General features: G+C 43.4%; 1 protein-coding gene across 18 annotated transcripts in view; it reads right to left on the minus strand.

Moving 5' to 3' along the window:
* Positions 1 to 22,457, minus strand: part of TANC2 (tetratricopeptide repeat, ankyrin repeat and coiled-coil containing 2) — a 159,720-nt gene that overhangs the window by 55,018 nt on the left and 82,245 nt on the right. For all 18 annotated transcript variants that reach the window (XM_086864250.1, XM_086864244.1, XM_086864254.1 and 15 more), the window contains 5 exons: positions 16,978 to 17,164; positions 13,110 to 13,373; positions 9,429 to 9,554; positions 5,669 to 5,950; positions 2,798 to 2,931 (listed from right to left, as the gene is read on the minus strand). In XM_086864250.1, coding sequence (XP_086720376.1) covers positions 2,798 to 2,931; positions 5,669 to 5,950; positions 9,429 to 9,554; positions 13,110 to 13,373; positions 16,978 to 17,164 — 993 coding nt within the window. The remainder of the gene's footprint in view (positions 1 to 2,797; positions 2,932 to 5,668; positions 5,951 to 9,428; positions 9,555 to 13,109; positions 13,374 to 16,977; positions 17,165 to 22,457) is intronic.

The raw sequence follows: 22,457 nt of genomic DNA on the forward strand, positions 1-22,457 counted from the left end.
GCTGTTCCTTTCCCCCTCCTCCAGTGCTAAAGGGCATTCCAGTCTTTTTTCTCCTTCTTTTCTTTTTTGTGTTAGACTTTGGAAAGCCTTAAGCTTAACTGCATTACAACACTTATCTATATGAAGGTTTTTCCTAAACTAAACCCATGAACTCCTGTTGGAGAATGTGGCATCAGACATTCATATTTAGAAGCAGAATTATTTTAACCAACTATTTTTACTATTGTCTACTAGCCATTTGGTGGTTTTCCTCAGCTAAGAGTTCAGCATTTTCAATGCCTCAAAATTCCCATGATGCCTCAAAAGGCAAGACAGATATGCGTGATCAAATTTCTGAAGGAGGCGACTGCATGCACAACAAAGAGCTACATGCTGTTATTTTAAGGGATTTCCAATTCTGTTGCCAGGTCAGTAATCCTTTTTCCCCCAGTGTCACTCAGAGACATCGAACCCCACAGCTGTGGAAGGACAGGGAGTGTTCGTTTTATCAAGGAGGACATCACCTGGAACAGCTCTTTCCAAGCCAATCAATTCATCTGGGGTTGACAGCAAGGATGTCGATGTGCGATGCTGAGTTGTGCTACCCAGGAGGCCACTACAAGTGCACTACGCACGTGACTCCCAGCTATCAGTTTGACAAACATCCTTAACCATTTTATTTGTCTTTATTTTTCTTCCTGAGGCTTGATAATCCATCAAACTCTCTGTCTGTTGTGTGCAGCACAGCCCTTCTGGAAAAGGTTTTGATGCAGTAAACCAAACTGCTGTTTATGACAAAGAATAAAAAAGAACATGGAGCTCAAAAAAATTGATTACAAAATTGAACAAAACAAAAAGATCTCATATTTTTTCAGAACAACTTGCATTCAGGGCAGGAAATAAAGCTTTGAGTGAGGATTTAAGCATGTGCTTTATTTCAATGCATGTCTTCATCCAACACACCTGGAAGTCACCCACTCTTCCTAAATAACAAACCACTAACACCTGGTTACATGTCCCTTCCAGCATCATTTATCCAAGGACTATTACCTGCAGAGATCACTTTTCTTTTATGAGCCAGGGAATGGGAGTGAGGCAGATGAGATGCTGGTCTCCAAGGATCCCAGAAAGGGTAACAGCAATGCTAGGAAGAGACCCAAGGCCTCCCAGTGCTGAATCAAGCCGTGCTGCTGCTCTGAGTCATCCCAGGAACTGTTTGCTGAACACCATGGAGCTTTTTGCAAATTCCATGTGCTGTGTCAGCAATTTGGGCATAAGAAGCGATTCCAAGCGCTCTAAGGTCAGCTCATCAGCCTTGGCATTGATCCGTTCATCAAGGCCTGATGTCTGGAAGCTGGGGACTGTTATTTCTAGAATCTGCCTTCATTTACAGTAGTGGAGATTTACTGGGAGATTAACGACCTTGCTCCCAGTGGGTAATCCTGCTGCAGACACAATGGGCAGCACATCTCCCAACCTCAGCTGTTGTGTTCTGGCAGCAACACACTGGATTTACTCTACAAAAAAAAAAAGTGGCTAAAGGATGAGCAGGACCTTAAAATCCTTCCTAAAGAGTCTGCAGTCAAGGTACAACAACCTATTTTTATTTTAATTTTGGCTGTAAGGGTTGTTTTTAGCTCTTTCTCCAGTGATAAGAGATGTCAAAAAACACTTCAGAGAGTGATCTATGTTGTGGATGTGACACAGTGTTTGAAAGATCCATATTCTTTACCTTTTCCAGGAGCTAAAACGGCATCCATTTATCAATTACATACCCAGCAGGATGACTTAAGGACTCAGGGGACGTGATATATGAGGCATTTTAAGCAGAGATAGCACACTTTACTGCCCTTTCTGGTAGTCTGCAGAACTTCAGATTTGCAAAGAATACAATGACTAATGCATTCTGAACAAAAACAGACCTGGGCATTGCATTCCTTTCAAGAACTCCATGTGGAAGGGGAGAGTATCAAATCTTAGTATTTATTTATGCAGCACATGCTCCCTGCTTGGCCATCTGGGTGCAGCAGGAAAGCAGACAGGACAAGACAGTATCTGGCACAAAAAGCTAAGCAAAACACATCCTGGTAATAACTTAAAACAGAGACTTCTCTTGCTATTTTCCTCTCCGAAGTGGGAGCAGGTGACAGGAAAGCATTAACTGCTCCCATCTTCCCAAAAGGTGGAGGAAGAGCAAGACCAAACTCCTTGGATTTCAAAGCAATAGAATGGCACCTTCCCACTACCACAGAGTTAGGGTTAAATCTCAGTAACACAATAAAATTTAAGGTGTAAATCTCATGTACATAATTGACAGTGTTCCATATAAACCTCTCCTGCCATAACAGCAAGTAATTTGTGTATTGTTCCAAAGGCTATGGTCTACTTTGGAGAATTTTCTGAAAAAATCCGAAGTGCACACACAGCATTTACCCTCAGCTTGTGCTTTCCCCAGGTACAGTACCTGCCCTTTTCAAACAAAACACTGGGCAATTTTGTTCTCAGTGTTGAAGAAAAAACACAATTATTTCAGTAATTGTGTCATATCCTAACATTTGTAATGAGAAAGTATGGTGGCTGTGAAAGACAAACCCTCAAGAGTAACAGGGGAGTGTGTTTGATGCACTGGGAGTTTCGCTTTTGAGAAAGAACTTTCCTGGGTAATAAACTCCTTCCAGAAGTCTGTCTCTCTCAGATCCCAAAGTGAGCATTTGAACACACGGATTTTCCAAGTGACATCAAGCAGGAGAACTTCCAAGGACCCCCATTAAAACTGCCATTTTCCCAAGGAAAAGCCCTGAGCTGGGTGTTTGTGTACCTGTGAGGCCAATCTCCGCATGGCCTCCTCCTGGCGCCGGCGCATCTCGGGGGTCCCAGGACAGCTCCCGCTCGTGATGGACGGGTGGGCAGAAGGCGGCTGGGCCAAGGGCAGCTCTCGGTTGGCATCCACATCTGTCCAAGGAAAGAGGTTAGGACGACTGCTAACGTTATTATTACAAACCAGGCAGCTGCTGCTTCCTATGTGTGGCAGTTAAAATACTTCCCACAAATACTGTGGTTGGGATTTCAGGGATATCCAGGCCAGAGGCTTCTCAAGAAACTTCTTTTGGAAGCAGGAAAGGAAGAAAAAAGAAAAAGCCTTGATCCTGTCTTATTCATCTTCCCCACTGTAATTTCACTGACTTCTAAATTATGACAATAATGCAGCAAACTGGGCCCTCTGGCAGGCTCTGTCTTCAGGTCTGGTGGATTTCAGTGCAAAGCTCTCCTGCTCTGCACTTCTGCCCGCAGACCTTCCCTTGTTATGAACAATCGCTGGTAAATTTAGTTCCAAGTCCTCCTTCAGCACAGACAGCACATTTTTCTGAATTACAGGCCTATTTTCTAACATAAATGAATTAAGAGCCCCAGCTAATACAGCCATCTGAAGCCCATTAATTTGATCAGGAGGAGAGGAGCAGGAGCAGCACAAGGATCTGGAAAAGGCTCACAAGCAAATAATAAATTACCCTGGAATCATCTCTGGCAAGTTTACCTGTGTTCTAGCGCATTTTAGCTGCTTCTTTTTCCTGGTAAAGCAGAAATTTCCTTTACCAGCAGATTGCTACAGAAGCTCATCCACCTGGCCTTTGTGGATATCTTTCTCAAAGGATTTTTATTTTCCCTCCTAAGTACTCATATGAAGGATTTTTGAATGACATCACAACATGCAGCACTTGGCGATGTCTAATTATTTATTATTTTAAGAACAGCAGCATTCCAAAGTACAGTCTGTGCTGGCAGAGGATTCTCCTGGACTGGGTTGCTGCAGTGCATGCCTGAGCTTGATGGGAAATAATCATGCAAACAATGACCCATTTAATGGCAAACAACAGAGGAGGATGACTGCTGCCTCCAGAATTAAACCCTGAATGTGTTAGAATGAAGCACACTCTTGATTCTGAGCATAACACCACTGTCACCTGTATTCATTTTCTGAGAGAGGAATTAGAACTATGAGGCTCTATTGAAGCCAGTTTAATTGCACAACCGCTGTACCAGTGTCAGACCACCTGATTAGCACGTATTAATTAGCACAGTTTTAATAAGCAGAATAGATTTTTTTTTTTGGCATGTGGAAAAAAAATGACAAAGAAACTTAGCACAAAATCAGAGATGTATCATAGAATATCCTGAATTGGAAGGGACCCTCAAGGATTTTGCAGAATAGTTATTATCTTCTACAGCTAGACTAGTACTTGTGATCTCTTTAGGAAATCAAGTCAAATTAATTATTGATTCTGAAAGTTTCCATCCTAATAACTAACACTGAGGAATCATTCAGCTTTCAACTCCATGGACACACCACAGTGAACTAAACAAAGTATTAGGTGAGATCAAGGATCTTCATCATCTATGAACTAAGGGTACAGGACACCTCCTATGAGAAATCCAGCTTTTAGTCCAGAAGGAGTTAAGCACAGTCATCTCTTAAATGTTCACTACCACCCTAAGCAGATTGGGGATACACACTCACAGCTGGTGCACTGCAGAGCTCCAGTTAGAATGTAGAAACAAGCCCTGCCTTTCACTACACATTGTTCATTATTACTCTGACAAGTAATACTGTTCAACATGCCAACATTTCAGTTCTTCCAACAAGGCAAGAGCACAGCATTTCAGTAAACAGATTTAACTACACATTCACTGACATACAGTGACCTACACCCTTAAAGATACCTTCAGGTACCTAACTCAGTATTTTCAGTCCTGTCTTACTCACTTACTGAGAGCTGAGTGACTTTAAAATGTTGTCATCTCCACCTGCAAACCTGTCAGCGCGTAGAGATGGGAATTGGATAGGTCCAGAGGAGGTAGAGCAATCTTGGGTCTTGAGCCTACATGGGCTCATGACCTGCATGGAATATTTATACCATTATTCAATGAGATAAACAATCCGTATGGGAAAAAGAATGCAGGGGGCATGGATTCATCATCACAGAATACTAGTTGCCTGATCTGGCTGGAGATGTCATGAGCAGGGGGATTGGACTACATGACCTTTAAAGGTCCCTTCAAACCCAAACCATTCTGTGATTCTGTGATTCTAAAATTAGAGTGTTCCCAGGCAGAGAAAGTTTGTGATGTTTCTAAGCCAGACAAGTCACAGACAGACTACTCTGACTCTTCAAAAGGTAACTTAGGAACAGTAAAAAAGCCGCCTGTAGCAGTAGGTAGAGGGACTCAAAGAGAGCTGAAGAGGGACCTTATACAAGGGTATGGAGTGATAGGACAAGAGGGAAGGGCCTCAAACTGAAGGAAGGTAGATTTAGATTAGGTATCAGGAAGGAATTGTTTCCTGTGAGGGTGGAGATGCCCTGGCACAGGTTGCCCAGGGAAGCCGTGGCTGCCCCATCTCTGGAAGTGTCCAAGGCCAGGCTGGATGAGGCTTAGAGCAACCTGGGATAGTGGAAGGTGTCTCTGCCTTATGGCAGGGAGTTGGAACAAGATAATCTCTGAAGTCCTTTCCAATCCAAACTATTCAGGGCTTCTATGACATATTTCTCAAATGTCCTTCCTTTGCTTGACAACAAAGACTAAGCTGATTTCTTGGACCTGAAGAGAAATGGGGTTATTTCACCCCAGACCACTCTAAAAGCTGACGTAAAAGCTCTCTGAGTTTTGGAGACCCATGTGCTGCTGTGCTTACGTTTTGGAGAGGCGTGGGGGCTATCTGAAGCAATCTGCCTCATCCTCGTGCCATGGCAGCTGAGTGCAACCAGCCTGGAGATGATGGCAGTTTTGCCGAAGCCGATGTTCCCGACGATCACCACCCCACGGTTGACGCTGGCGTTCGAGCTCTGCAGCTGTGCATCGATCTCGTGGAACACCCAGTCGCGGCCCACAAACACAGACTCGGTGGTGATGCTGGGCACCTCAAAGAGCAGCGGCTTCAGGGAGATGTCAGGGGGTCTGTAGGGTGCGAAGCGCACTGGAATGGGAGATGTGGGAAGAACATCAACATCCACGCCATAGGGGAAAGCAGAGTTTGGAAATGGATGTCTATCTCACACAAAAATCTTTCCGTTACGGAAGGTGAAAAGAAAACACAATTCTGGATCACCCACAGGCTCATTGTGAAAGCATCTGTCGCATCCACAGTATTTTCCAACAAAGGCATTGAGGATTTACAGGGAGTAGCTTGGAACTGGGGAAAAATTGTGGCTGGAGAAATTAATTTTCTCTTAAATCCACCACAGTCAAAGGCCCTGGGCAAAATGCTGCACTCTGCACAGCAGCTCCTGGGAGACAGGACTGATGGTTCAAGACAGAGACACACAATGTGTGTTCACTTGTTCAATCCAATGAGCCCACAACAATCTCAGCACCTGTGTTAATTCCATCTAAACAAAGTTATTTCAATTCTTCTGAAGTAAGTTAAATCAGACTGCTGACAGGATATTCCTGTTCAGCAATTAAAACATCTTCTTTTTTCAGAACGAAAAATGATGTTTTAAAGCACCATAAAGTTATCAAGAAGAGTAATAACTACTTCCCCAACAGACCACATGTGCTGGTGCTGATTAAATACTGTGCAATTTCTGTAGAGCCCAAGCAACACATTAAAATACAGAACTGAAACACTGCCCACCATATGCAGCCAGGCTCTGTCCTGTGGCTGAAAACTTCAATTCAAGCAACCCAGATGTGGGTGTATTATGGTAAGCTAAGCAAATATCTGAGTTTATTTCCTTTACTTGCTTTAGACTGCAACTTTTGGATAGTAGGGAGAATTTCTTCACCTAAAGGGGTGTTCAGCCCTGGCACAGGCTGCCCAGGGCAGTGGTGGAATCCCCATCCCTGGAGGGATTTAAAGAAATGTGTCACTTGTGGACATGGGTCAGTGGTAGCCTAAAGCAGTGCTGGGGGAATGGTTGGATTTGATGAACTTACAGGATGCATTTCAAACCTTAATGATCCTGTGATTCTCTCAAGTGTCATCTTAAACATCTATATCCATTGGGATGAAACCAGTTCCTTCTTCTCCCCTTTGTGCCTGAAAAGGCTAAACTATTTTTTAGTGTTTTTAAGAAGCACATGAAACTCTCTTACCCGCAAGGCAACAGTATTGAATACATACTGTGAGGAAAATCCCTTGAAAATTAGAAAAACAGTTTAGGGAAAGCATACCACTGCCTATTACATATAGAGATCCACAATATATTGGGGGAGTGGGAACTATCCTCTCCTTCATCCCAAACCTCACCCAAAAATCTTGGTTCTTCCCATCCTGCAGCACTGCTGACATTTGCTTTTTGGAGAAAAAACCCATGGTACATCATAGCCATCAGTTTATGCCTTGGGTTACAGCAACCTGAACAGCCTTAAATCCCCAGGGATGAAAACAGAGAAAGCAAAAGTTGCCTTCCCCATCCTATTAATAACTTGTTACTGGGATGAATCCTTGTCACACTCAAGCGTTGGGATTCCTCTACTGCTTCCCTGCTTAAAATAATTGATTTAACAAAAACCAGCAGAGACAGTCTTCCATTTAGTCTCTCTCACTATGATTTTGAAACACTGGGAACAGACAGCGGGCTGTAATGTGTCCCCCAGCAGAGGGCCAGGAATGTCTCCGCTATTTCAGCCCAGTGCCAAGACTAGGGCTATTAAAATTAAACACAAGTTTAGGATTTCCAGCTGGAACAAAGAGCTGCTGTTTGTAACAGCCCAGATTGATGCAATTTCACAGCAATAGCTGCAAAATGCATCATTTCAGACAAGAACACCCCCCCTGCCCCTTGCATATGCAATGGCATGAAAATATTTCCGAGTAGTGATGGTTTACTTTTTCACATCTCCCTCTCCTTTTAAAAGCAGCACAGCAACTAAGGTAGGATCAGAAACAAATTTTAAAAAGTTGAAACACTGCTGCTGTTCTCATGCAACTGTCACAAAAAGGGAAAAAAACAAAACAAAACAAAGCACAGGAGGAAATATGTAGTGCTACAAGGGTTTTAAAAGTGTGTCTGGAAAACAATTTGATTCTGTTCCTACAATAAAGTTGAATGTTTTGGATGCAATCACTGCAAATTACACAGCCTTGGCAAGCTGCTGCCTCCGAACATATGGAAATTTGGTCTGTCAAACTTTGTTTTCTTCACTTACTGCCTGCTAATGCACTTCTAGAACTGCCTCAGCAGCCAGGAGGATTTCATTACAGACTGCCATCCAAAGCTCACAAACCCACTCTTTGGGGGCTCATGTGTTTGGTACATAGCCCAGTACCAGGTCGAGTAGGCTGGGTGAAAACCCAGCCTGTGCCTTCAAGCTCCCCATTTCCTCACGCTAAGATGGTGGGCTCTAAAAAACCCCCTAGAGAACAGGAAAGTTTCACGTATGGCCAAAAGTAACCTCTCCTCTATGCACAGAGGAGAATAAACCAGTCTCATGGGCAAAGAAACAGTCTGAAAATATCTCAAATGAGCTTCCTCAGCCATTTACTCATCTGTGCAACAAAAAATGATGGGCTGAAGCATTAGCCTGGTGATCTACTGCAGACTCCGGACTGACACAGTGACATCTTAAGCACGTGGTGGAAGACTGAGCTCAGATTAAAAGTGGGATGTAAATTGAAGGGTGGGCCGAAATCCCAAGGACATGGAACAAGTCAAGCAGGAGCTGCCTGGGAATAAGCAAAACAGTAAAATGTCAGTCCTGGCTACTTTTCTCATTGCTAATGTCTTGTTTGTGTAATTTGCCACAAAGAGCCACAGAAATTTCCCCTCTCAAAAGGCCTTTTAGAAGTCAAAGAGCTGCCTGAATACGGGCATTGTGAGCATCCTTACAAGCGCTGGCTGAGCTGGTGGCCCCGTCACTGCACTAGGCTCCCTCCACACTGGCACACTGCAGAATGCAACGGGAAACTGTAATCCCTGGCCTTGATCAAAAAAAATAAGGCAAAAAAGTAGTAGTCTGTAAAATTTCTCATTTTAAATAACTTATCTAAGTATTAATCCTGAGGAGACCAGGTGAGAGCTGGGGGTACTCATCCTGGAGAAGAGACAAGAGAAGGCTCTGGGATGACCTTATTGAAGCCTTTTGGTGCCTAAAAAGGCTCCAAGAGAGAGGAGAGGGACTTTGGACAAGGGCTTGAAGGGACAGGACAAGGGGGAATGGCCAGAGGGCAGGGTTAGATGAGATACTGGGAAGGAATTGTTCCTGGCAGGGTGGGCAGGCCCTGGCACAGGTGCCCAGAGCAGCTGGGGCTGCCCCTGGATCCCTGGCAGTGCCCAAGGCCAGGCCAGACACTGGGGCTGGAGCAGCCTGGGACAGTGGGAGGTGTCCCTGCCATGGCAGGGGTGGCACTGGCTTTAAGGTTCTTTTCAGCCCAAACCATCCTGGGATTCTGGTTTTCACATGGACATGGATGCGGTGGCTGCTGCCCAAGGGCCCCGCTGTGCTCCTACCTCGCAGGTCCTGCTGTGCCCGGGCGCTGGCCACGCTCTGCCGCGGCATCCGCAGTGATGTGCGCAGGGGAGTGTGTCTCTGCTCATCCAGGTAAGCCAGATCTTCCAGGTGGGCTGAGCTGGTGGCTGCCATGAGAAAGCAAAGAAGTACATCACACCCGGCGTTTGGATCTCACACTCTGGTTATTGCATTTTTCAGTTTTTAATGAAAATACATGGAGATGTAAGTACCTTGAGACAACAGAGCTGACACGAACCAAGTACCATTTCCCCTAGGAAGAAGTACATTGTTTTGGTGACTTTTTCTCATGCCTCACTGGCATTTGCTCTGGTCTGTTCTCCTGTAGGTGTTTCCAAATAAAAGAAGATATATGGAAAATGGAGACATGGACTCTCTTGTACCTGGTCTCAGTTCTGCCAGTCACAAACTCAGTCATGTCTCTGCAAAGCTGACAGAGACAACATTTCCTATACGTTAAAGGCACAACTCACTGGTGCAGTTTATGCTGACGCCTGCCATCTTTTCTTCACTGAAGGGGCAGGGACACCTCCCACTGCCTCAGGCTGCTCCAGCCCCAATGTCCAGCCTGGCCTTGGGCACTGCCAGGGATCCAGGGGCAGCCCCAGCTGCTCTGGGCACCCTGTGCCAGGGCCTGCCCACCCTGCCAGGGGGAGACCGTGTGTAAGAACTGCTCCTAGTTGCAAACTGCTAAGTGACAGCAGGGACACAACACATTCAGTGACTGCACTTTGTAAGCTGCTATAAAAACGGGTATTTTTGTGCTGTTTTGTAAGATACTTGGGGAGAACCTTAAAAAAAAAAAGCCAAAAAGAAAAAAAAGGAGGGAAAAAAAACCCAAACCAGCAGGTATTAAGTGCTGCTATGCTTTGCTTCCCAACCAATCATGTATAAATTCAACTGCATTAAAAAAAAAATAAAATAAGTGAAGAACAGCCTGCTTTAGCAAAGCTGTGAATTCATGATTACCTTAAAATGTGGAATACCATGGAATACCACTAAAAGAAAGGCAGCTTTTTGTCCCACTCCCAGCTACACTGTCTCCACACTTACTGATGACCTTCAGGCTCAAAATTAATATACCTATTTTCTGGTGGGTTAATTTTCAGTTGGATTAGTCAACTAATCTGGTTTATCAAGTGCTTACCCAACCAGTGTGTCACTGGAGCAAGGACATGGAATTGGTAGCTCAGCATTAAGTCTTTGAGCAATGTTACATTTGCAGACAGACTTAAATCAACCCTGAAACTACACTTGGTTTCCCTTTCCCATCATTCAGGCACAACGATAATGAAGTTAAACTGTTTGGGAAAACCACACATATAAATCCATTACCTAAACCCCATAATTTTCAGGTGCCATAAGCATATAGGAGCCAATATGTGATATTTTGATGATAAAACATTAAGCCAAATCTCGAATTCTCATTGTGGTTACTTCCATGATTTAATCTCAGGGATATCTGATTGTTGGGTGAGAACCATGAATTAATGCCCTTGTCTGTATATAATGTATGTGTTGTAGAGTTAGAATATATGTAAATTTTGGTAATAAGTTGATGATATGGGGATAAGGGGTGGAATGTCCTGGGGTGACTTTATGACACTGGTATCCCCAATTGCCTGGTTTATATTACATATTAAGTTCTGCACCTTTAAGACTGGCTCTGAGAGCAAAGCGGGGAAGAAGAAGCTGCAGTTTGTGTTGAAGGAAAACATCACTCCCGCACATCCTCTCCTGGACTGTGGTGTCTGCAGCACGGACAGACAGTGAGACACAGCTTCTCTTTTATGGTTAGTTAGTTTTAGCTAGCTGAGGCAGAGGAGTTCCCTGGACTTTTTTTCCTTTTTCCTTGGATCTGTTCAAACCTGCTCTGGACTGAAAAACACCCAGACAAACCCCTGTGGCCCACCGGGGCCTGGGCCTCGGCACTTTCCGGCACCGGAGGGACTGATAAGAACCTGAACGAGAAAAGCCACACCACATGAAAAGGACTTTTCTTCCTTGATTTGCCATCTCATCGAACAGCAAGAGGTTTTATTGTTTAATATTATTTAATTTCTATTAAAAAACCAGTTTTTTCCACTTCTCTCTAAGGAACCTTTTTCCCCTGAACCAGTTGGGGGCAGGTGCTGTCTGATTTTTTTCTTTTCTGGGGGAATCCCATTTGGAGGTTCTCTCCCAAATTTGCTCTAAACTAGGACATACATGAACTGTGTTAGCTGACACAGCACTTCAAAACAGCAAAATCTCTACTAAAAAATAAACATCCAGAAGGAAAAGTTGTTCCTGAACTTTACTGCATGGTTTCCTCTTGAAATACTATTTGCCTCTAAGTGCACCAAGCAAGTCAACAGCTTCCAAAGACAATTACATCAACACACATGTATTTAAATTTATGGTGCCCAGCCTACTCTGTTTGCTTTGGAAGGTGTTTACATAACGTCATTTATAAGGAATTAATCTAAAGCAAGCAGAGTTTTCAAGTTTTTTTCTCTCCCCTCTCTCCAGTCTGAAATCTCAGGTTTTCAGACTGTGCTGCACCTCCATGCCCTGGAGGTTTACTTCACCATTTGTAAATTTCATTTCTACACCACTTTTAGGTCTGTGACCAGCCGAAGTAAGATTAAAAAGGAAAACTAATCCAGTTATGCAATGCAGCCTGGTTCACCAAGGGATGCTGATTTAACAGAAAACATCCCAGGCTCTATGGGGTATCTCTCAGAATTGTCTCTGGGTTTTCTGGAGCAGCATCCACCAGGACTCAGAATTCTTAGTGTGCATTTCTCCACATGTCTACACAGACACATAGACAACACATTCTACCCCAGAGAAGTTACCCACAAAGGAAAAAAAAAATAAAAATGGGGCAATAAAGGAATGGGGAGTAACTCTAAGCAAGCAGCTTTCCAGCAAAGCTTTAATATTTCTAATCCCATCACTGTTTTTTTGCCCTGCTGTTACCGGATTCAGGGGAATGCTCAGCAGGTAAAAGACATCAATAAGGTATGGCACAGCATCATTTAGAAATGTTTTGAAGAGCAGACATGAATTTAAATGAAAATAATGTTGATTTTATGCCAAGACAAAAAATGTCAGTCACTAGCAAATGCCAGGTGCTGTGAGGTGTGAGATGTCTGGGACACAGTCCACCGGGAGAGACAGGACCCAGAGCAAATCTGTAGACAGGAAGTACCACCATTCTCTTAACTCCAGAGCTCTTAAGCTCTTCAGAGAACATCAGACACTTGATTTTACTTGCAATGAATCCTTTGAAATAGCAGAAATAGCCATTACTTCTTGGCACCTTAAAAGCAAGACATTTGCATTGTAATGACAGTAAAGAATCTGTTTTTTTTTTTTTTCTTTTTAAACATATTTTCCTGTAATCTTGTTGTATAATTTTGTAAGAAGGAGACCATATACTGCTGAAATAACCATTAAACACCATCAGAAACAGGTTTCCACTGAGGAATTTTCCATTTAGAACCAGTAAGTCAAACAAAAAAACAATTTTTGTCATTCTTAGGATGATGACTCCAGGAAGGAGATTCCTGGATAAGGAAACAGTTGTTTCATAACTGTTCATAACTGAAACATAACTGTTTCATCTGTGTGCTGTGTCTGGCTCTGACCTAAAGGCACAAACATTAATTTCTTACCTGCTACTGAATTTGGCCGTGGCATAAGGTAAAGAGGAATTGACTGCACTGACTGGGACAGGACCGTCTCCAGGTTCCTCTCGGGGATTTTGTTGAGGCTGTAGGTTGAGGCTGACATGTTCTCGTCCACGCGGTACAGGCAGGAGTCCATGCTGGATTTCTGGGATTGCCACTGTTTAAGATTTCCCCCAGATCCAAGTTCCTTACTGCTTTCCCCTCCGTATTTAGTACGTTCCACATTCTCAGAGTAACTTGTCAACGTAGCTTGAAGGAAGAAATTATAACAAAATTAGTAACGAAGCAAGAGTGGCTTGAACACATGCTGCTCAATGCCAAGCTGAGACACGCAAGAGCCAAAAATTATCTTCATCATATTTTCCACATTCACATAAATCAGAGATTATGGATTTTAGTTTAATGATAGTGTTTCTGCTTACGACTTCTAAAACAACATTTAAGCTCTAATGTTTTGGCTCATATCGTTAAAAGCCATTTGTAATTACAAAGAGTATTAAAAATTCTGTGCTGCATTGTATTCAAATACACCATTCCAGAAATAATAGAAATTATTTAGGAGGAAACATTGCCATGGCTCCTCATGTCTTTTAATTGGCATCATAGTTTCTACCTTTCCATTTCCAGGAAATGTCTGCAGAACTTTGCAAGGTCTGACACTAAGAAGCCTCCACTGAACCTGCCTGAACAACCAGCTTCCATGGATTAGTTTGGTTCAGAAACCGAAGCCCTTATCTCATTTGACTGACAGTAAGTTTTTATGAACTGTAATCCACTCAGTTTCCCCTATATAATTTTATTTAACAGATGAGGTTACTGTTCTCTACAGCTACCTGAAAGGAGTAGTTGGTACCTGAAAGGTGGGGAACTGGCAAGGCATTGGGTGCGTGGTGGTGAGCAACTGATCTGGCTCAAGAGCTGATGAGAAACTTGAAAAGTTAGCTCCCTTTTCTCCTCCTGAACCATCATCCCCATCACCTAAAATATGAAGGTGCATTAGTGAACAAAAGCTCACTAGTCACTGAGATGAGGCATTTTTCAGGACACTCCTCTTTGGGGAATGAGCCCAACTAGAAGCCATTGAGAGTGAAAAAAAGATCTGTAATTCTCAGAAATGTTATTCATTATTAACAGAGCATTTCATAATACTGATGAGAATGTCAGAATTCGAATGCTTTAACTGTAAGATCACAAAAATATTTAACCTGAGTTAAATTTATCTTGACACGCCTTTTGAGCTGCTCTTTGTTCCCTTCTCAAAGCAGATGAAGTTGGAAATAAATCCATCTTGTTTCATTGTCAGCAGCATCTATTCTGCTTAGCAGCATCTATTTTGCTTATCAGGCGCTTAGGCAAACTTATTAACAAACCTATTTTTAACAAACAAACACATACATGTGTAGAAGGCAGGATCTTGATAAAAGCTCAGGAATAAGAGGAAAAAAATAGCAAAGAAAGAGTAATTCGAAGAAGCTATAGGCCAGGGACTCCCAGTAGGGGATAGAGCTCCTTTATATGTTATCTTCCATCAAATAAATCCACAAAATCTAAGTGAAGACATCTGGTCCATATGGTACAGGACCTGTACAATTCACCACAGCAGGGGGACCAGAGGATGTCCACTGCTCACTGCTTTCCCTTTTAAGCTGCTCTTCCTTCTTACCTGTGTCCCTGCACAGGATGATCCCCTGACAATTCAGCATGGAACAGAGTACAGATCATCCCAGGGAAAAAGTGTGCCCCCATTTCAACTTGGGGTGTATGAACACACTTCTACAGGAAGATGCCACATGGAAAACAGCCCTTCCTTAGGAGATTGCTGCTAATGACAAAGTGCTGCTTGAACATCATTTGGATAAGCTTTGCATACTAGCAAGAAAAGTTTGCTGGTTATTTCAAAGGATTGATAAGACTGGTGGAGGTTTCCCTGTATTCTGCTGCATTCCAGCAGCAAAGCTTCCAAGCTCACATTGGAGGGGCTGTGAGGTCAAAGTTTCCTCAGAGCAGCACATGATTCTTTGACCAGTTTTCTTTTCAGTAGCAGATTTTTTTAACATCAACAGCTGGCTGCTTTTACAGAGTGAGAGCCAAAAAATCCTGGAAGCTATTCAGAGGTTACAGTCAGGTCAGGATTTTCACCAGCCATTCTGTTTTACATGGAAAGGATTCTGTGGCATCCAGAAGAAAGGGCTGACTTGCTCCTACCTCTCCTCTTGGCTCACCTTCTCCCCCATTCCCCATTGCTTTTCTTTTACAAATAAAGAATATCTGAATGTGAAGATCTGGATCTTATAACTTTTTTTTTATCCTTTCAACCTTTGCTCAGCTCTTAGAACCAACTGACAGCTTGGGCAGAGACAGGACCCAGCTGGGATCAAACATCCACTCACTACTCACTGTGACCCTCCAGCCCAGCCGAGCTTTGGGGTTGGATGTGGGAGAAGGTGGAACTCTGATGGTGGGACATGCTGAGCAGGGAGGTGAGGGGGTGGGATTCTGCAGTGACTTTTCCCAGGATTCATTAACCTACTTCGGCACACAGCTCAGAATAGCTCACCCATTTGCATTTTAAGATCATGCAGGCAGAAGTGCTGCAAGGGTTGCTGTGGCATCCAAGAGCTGAATTAAGCCCAGATTCCCTGATCAGCCAAGCAAAATGTTAACCACTAGTGCAACTAACTTCCCTAAATTATCAACCTGCCTTTTTTATTTTTTTTTTAAAGACTACATAAATTGTTGGCAAAATAAAATCTTCTTAAGCTGGGGAAACACTCAACCTAGAACATGTGGCAAAGACACCCAAGTGACGATCATCCTGTTTGATGTCATACAAACAAAAATGTTTTCCCATTGTGACTGCAGAGCTACTGAAAAGAATTAACCTGTATATGTTATTTTCTCCAGATTCCTTACACTTGCAACCCACAGATCACTCAAATGGAAACCTGCTACAGCACCTCCAGAAATTCACTGAAATTTGTGATAATTTAGTTCAGATCCTACCCAAGGCTTTCTCTTGCACAATTTAAACCATTAAAGGTCCAAAAGTAAATTAATTCATGCAAAGTTATCAACTTCATACATCCCAATTTTCACCAACTACTATGTAGTTTTACCTATGAGGAATGGAAGATGGAGGGGCACAGATCACCTTGGACACTGCACTATTAACCTGAATTATGCAAAACCATCCCCCTAATTAGCAAACATAGATAAATAATATTATCTAAATAGAGCACTGCATCCAGCTCTGGGGTTCCCAAGGGACATGAAACAGCTGGGGTGAGTCCAGAGGTAGTCACTGAATTGATGACATGCCTGGAATCCCTCTGCTCTGGAGCCAGGCTGGGAGAGCAGGGCTTATTCAGACTGGAGAACAGAAGGCTCCAGGGAGAGCTCAGAGCCCCTTCAAGTGTCCACAGGGGCTTCAGGAGAACTGGAGAGGGACTTGGGACAAGATCCTGGAGTGACAGGACACAGGGAATGGCTTCCCACTGCCAGAGGGCAGGGATAGATGGGATAGTGGGAAGGAATTGCTCCCTGCACAGGTGGGGAAGCCCTGGCACAGGTGCCCAGAGCAGCTGGGGCTGCCCCTGGATCCCTGGCAGTGCCCAAGGCCAGGCTGGACACTGGGGCTTAGGGTGACGTGTGATAGTGGAAAGTGTCCCTGCCATGGCAAGCAATGGAACAGGATGGTCTTTAAGATCCTTTCCAACTCAAACCATCCTGGGATCCTCTGACGATACACCTACCCTTGTTAGACCAGCCCTGTGCACGGAGGCTCAGCCAGCAGTAGTGAGGAAGAGGAGGAGGAGCAGGAGGAGGAAGAGGAGGAGTATGGCCCAACACTCACCAATGATGCCACTGTCTCTGCTCTCCAGTGTGGATGTGGGGCTGGTGACAGCCCCATAGGTGCAGTCCTTGGCCGTGACGCTGGTGCTGACAGGCGGCAGCGTGGAGCAGGGGCTGCTGGCCGGCGGCGAGGCCGTGCTGCTCGTCAGCGTGGAGCAGGGGCTGATGCGCTGCGTCACCGCCGAGCTCTGGAAAATGGGAAGCAGGAACATATCACTCACCACAGGCACTGCGAGGGGGATGGTCTTTCTATAGCTCACGCTTGAGGATTTGCTTTGCCTGCTGAGGTTAAAAATGAAAAGATCCACTAGGCCACCCCCACTCAGCAGACACTGGGCTCATTTTCTCATTCACACTTTAGAGATCCCAGCTTCCATGTTCAATAGGAGCCACAGGAAACATAAACAGTGGTATTTATCACAACCCTGATTCCATACTTGATCAAGAATTTTGATTGTTTTGTTAGCACTGAACTGAAAGCTTAAAAAAAAAAGCTCAGATATGAAAAAACCATGAGAGAAATGTAAATTCCGTGTCTGTGTTGAAGTGGACAGCTCTGGAGTGGGAAGCACGCAGTGTGATCTCACCTTTACTTACAGCTACAATCATCATATCTAAGAAATCCTACAAAGACCCCTGGGCCATTTTCATCTTCTCAGAATCCTTCTGGGGCTGCAGTTTTTATTTTGCTCTATAAATGCTTCCTCCATTCCAGGAAAACAACAGAAATCTAGATACCAGATGGCCCTTCCCTGCCTAGGCCTGCTTTCCCTACCACATAAAATTTAAACAAACCCTCAATAATATGGAAAATAAAACAGCATAAAGAGGGTGTTGCTTTAGAAGTAATTTTTGGTGAGACTCTATAGGGTACCGTGTACAAGGGACCTGGAGGAGTTTACCCATCTGATCCTGTGCAGGGAGATGGATTTATTCAAAATCCAAAATCATTCTTGAATTCAATTTGATATATGACAGAGCCCTTGTTTTAATCACAGGCTACTGGATACAGAAGCTCCACTGGAAAAAGGTTCCCCCTGCTGAAGACACGTCATGAGGCAACTGCAGGCCAAAACTGCTATGCAGGGTCAAGTGGGTTGGCAGGCACAGCTGGCGTCTTGTGTACCAACTTCATCACCCTTAAAGTGGACTTCAGGTTTTTGTTGTTTTTTGTTGTTGTTTTTTTTTTTTTTTTTTAATAAACAGGCAATTTCAACACTTGCACAGGACTGACCAATGGAACTGGCACCCACTCACAGGTTGGGCACTTGGAGGAGCCACACCCTCGGAGTGTCAGTCCATTACCCCTCGAGGATTGGCAAAAAGTATGCATTAAAAAATGGGAATTTCAGCACGTGATCCTCCCTCAAGTTTACCTTTAGGGTTCTGCAGAGGAAGGTGACCCCACGTCTCCCTGGCTCAGGGGACAGCGCAGTGCACAGCCAGTTCTTCTGCACTGCTGCTGTCGGCTGAAGCTGGGCTCAGCAGACAGCACTTCACTCACTGTCCCAAGGAAGGAACAGCAGAGGTTCATTCCCCATCTGGAATCTGGTTAAATGAGATTTCTTTTATTCTGTGTGAGCATCCCCACATAACTGTGTGGCTTTGTATCCCCTTTTCTGTGACATTTGAAGGAGACCACAGAAAGCATCATACTTGCAAACTGCCTAACAGACTTGACATATAATTTTTTTTTTCCTCCTCCCTATTCCAGATTTGAAACTTAAAAAATGTCTGGGAGGGACTTTTAAAGTTGAACGTTTTATATTAGGAGGCAGCTACCATGTGAAGCTACCAGGAAAAACCTACTTTGTCCAAGTATTCCCATGGGTTTTGTAAAAATCCTTACTCAGAGTGTAACTGCCCTGGTGCTGGAGGCAACAGGACATGGCAGGGGGGATGGGACAGCCCCATGATCACCCCACAGCTCTACTCTCATGCCAGAGGGAGCTGAATTGATCCCAGCCTAATTACAGAATATCCCCAACATGGAACAGCACATCAGCAAAGCAGGGACACAGTGCCAATGTCACAGCTCTGCTGGCAGGTTTGTGTATTAACACAGACAAACCAACACAGCAGAAAATTAACTGTGTGAGTATTTCCATGTTAATTTATAATCTCCCTGTGGTATACACCAGGGTTGGTCTCTTCTTCCAAGCAACACACAACACGATAAGGGGAAATTGCCTGATGTTGGTCCAGGGTAGGTTCAGGTTTGATAACGGAAAATTTCTTGCTGATAGAGTGGTCAGGCATCGGACCTGGCAGGCCCAAGGCAGTGGTGGAGTCACCATCCCTGGAAGCATTCAAACAACAAGCAGATTTTAGAATCCAGTGATTCTAAAATACCCACAGTGTACGTGGTGGCTACTGACACCATGCTCATCTCTCTTGAAATATCTGGGACAAGCAAAGCAATGCTCTCCTCTCTCCATCCAATTTAAAGCACCACTCGTAAATCCCAGTTATTGTTATTTTCCCTTCTTTCACATTCTAGGCACTTACCAGTACATCTCCTTTTTCCCCTTCTAGGGGAAACTTCTAGGAACTGTAGGCAAGCTGACTGCTCTGGTTATTTTGCCTCTCTGAATATTCTGGTTTCACACATTCATCACCTGTCATGCATATTCTCTCTCCATGAACCTTTTCCATGTCCTCATACTGCAAATTTCTCAGATGTGTAAATACACTACTGTATTTTTCTAAATCTGCTTTTAATTTTATAAAATGATTTCTAGCTCATTTATTGTAGTGGCCAAATTAAAAACGACTTGTGTGCCACATTCAATGAAAGTATTCCATTATTTTTTTCCCTTTAAAATTGATGGGGTTTATTATTATTTTTAATATAACCTAATACAGGGCTGTTTTTGGCTTGCTGTTTGGCTTGTGCCACACAGATGTTTTCACTGAGTTACCCGTCCCAGTGGGACTATCTTCTGATTTATCACAGCTGATGGGACTCCGTCAGCACACCTCACACCTGAGCCATTTAATCAGCTTTTCCCAATATTTTCTTTGAACTCACAATCCAATGAACTGCATCAATTTCAAGGTAATATAACTGGGGAGCTACAGACAAGGAGGGCCAGGGGTATCCTGGGCTGCATGTGGAAGAGTCATGCTGGCAGGAGAAGGAGTGATGCTTGTCCTCTGCCCAGCCCTGCTCAGTTTCATGTCTTTTTATGTTGGGGGCACCAGAACTGTATAGAGAATTCCAGGTGGGGAATAACCCAACCCAATCTCAGCTGGCCCTGCTTGAAGAAGAAGGTTGGTTTAGATGATCTCCAGAAGTGCCTGCCAATCTCAAAAGACAACATCTAAAATTCAATCAGCTTACATATGGGATCTTCCAGAATGTAAACCCTTATTACTATTATAAATTCTTTGTGGTGGAGTTTTTCTATGTCTTTAACTATAATTTTAAACAAATTCCCACTGAAACTTATCTCAGTACAAAATAACATCCACTGACTCTAACACAGAAATCATTTCACTTCAAAGCAAATTAAAATTCACTGCAAGGATGGTATACTCATCTTCCCTCCAGCTGATAAAACTATTGTTTCATGAAATGCCAGAAGTGATAGAAGTTCCTTTATTTGCTGTGTTATCAATGCAGCTCCTGAAGAACAAGCTCCTTGCAACTGGAAATTATGAAATAACACAGTATATCAATTGGCATTGATTGACATGTTTTATTTTTGTATTGATATAGAAAAATGTTCCTCTGTGCGAGTTTTAAATATAAATTTCCATTGACAGAACATTCTGTATTATTATTGCTGCTGTTTCATCTGTCACATTTTCACTGAATTTTGAAAAATTACTCTGTTCTGCCAGAGCCTCAATGTCCTTTGTGCTGCTCTGGAAGAAAATACAGTTAGAAAGAATTTCCCAAAAAAGTAGGGGAATAAAGATTTAATCCCCATCATTTGGGATCTCCCATTAAGGAAATCACGATTAAAAGCATAGAAAACAGACTATTTTATTACAATCTAGATTAGAGAATATATCCTTGGATATATTCAAAATAAAGCAACTGGGGGAAAAGGCAACGTAGAGATTGGGCAGTTTCAGTGCAAATGCTCCCATTCCTTATCTTCCTTTCAGCTTAAGCACTGGTGAGATGGCAAATAATTATTGCCTTGCCTGAGAAGGCAAAGCATGGCTGGAATAACAAGCAGCAGCTTTTGATACAAAGAATGTATTCTCTGCTCAGCTCATGTAAATTAACACATTAAAACCTAAAAGACTGTTCTAATTTTTAGATTCAAGTGCAAACTACTGGTCAAAGTCTCAATCAGATTTTAATTAATCAATGATTAATAGAAGAATTAATCTTTGCAAATCCCTTAATGTCTCACTGCATGATTTTCAACGTAACTGTAAGTAGTGTAGCAGAAGAAATTCAGTTTGGGATGGAGATCTGGAGAGGTTTTCTCAAAATTTGCTGCAATTTGGAAGCAGCTTTAGCTTGGACAGGATTTATTTGCTGAGACAGCCAGTAGGAGATGGCAGAGTCAGAGAAGAGCCCCAAAAATGTGAGATGGCTGGGGCTGAGGTGGAGAGGCTGATGGAGAAGGTTGATTCAGCCTATAGAAAGGACAGCTACACTGGATCCAAGGATAGCCGCACCCTTCCACTCTCTGCAGGGCCTGGAGAGAAGACACAGCCACACTCTTCTTGGAAGTGTGGAAAGGGAAAGGACAAGGAGCTACAGTCCCTGGTTCCATTGAGGAAATTTTCTGCTAGGTAGAAGAAAACTATTTTTCACAATTAAAAGTTGGTGAGCCCCAAAACAGCCTGTCTGGAGAGCCCACTGATCTCCATCAGCAGAGATCTTCAAACCCTGCCTGGGGGAGCCCTGAGAACCACAGTCCCTCAGTGAAGCCAGCCCTGCCACCAGGGGTGCATGGATGGGTTGACCTCGAGAGGTCACTTCCAACCTTGAGTATTCCAGGATTCAAGGCAAGTGCTGACATCAGGAGATGCTCACAAAGGAAGGAAAAAATTAACTCGGTAATTGAGGAACCAGCCTCACTCTGTCTTCTCCTGAACATGAATAGCATTCAAAGGCCCTGGAAAAAAATTTTCATGCACACAAATTAGCACACAGCCCAAGACATCAATCTAGTTTAGGAGGACAAGTCTCTAATATTTCTCTTTAGATTTTTTTTCTTCTATTAATTCACCAAAGACATCTTTGGCTTTAGTGAAAAGATGGGATTTTAATTTTTGTCAAAAGGTAACAACAAAAGGAACCATTTATAGTAGAAAGCTCTGCTTGGCCTTGAAGCATTCAGTTGAAATAGGCTCCTGTTAAAAGGACATTTTCTAGCCCAATGTATAGTACAGTCCATTTTAGTGTTAAAAGTGTAACATATGTGTTAAAGGCAAAAACTTTACAGAATCACATTTCTTGGCCTTCACTCAAACTAGCTCATGCTGGAGATCAAAAATGTCTTGTGTCAGTCA

The sequence above is a fragment of the Cyanistes caeruleus genome, chromosome 27 (assembly GCF_971803275.1).
Source record: "Cyanistes caeruleus chromosome 27, bCyaCae1.hap1.1, whole genome shotgun sequence".
NCBI classification, from domain to species: domain Eukaryota; kingdom Metazoa; phylum Chordata; class Aves; order Passeriformes; family Paridae; genus Cyanistes; species Cyanistes caeruleus.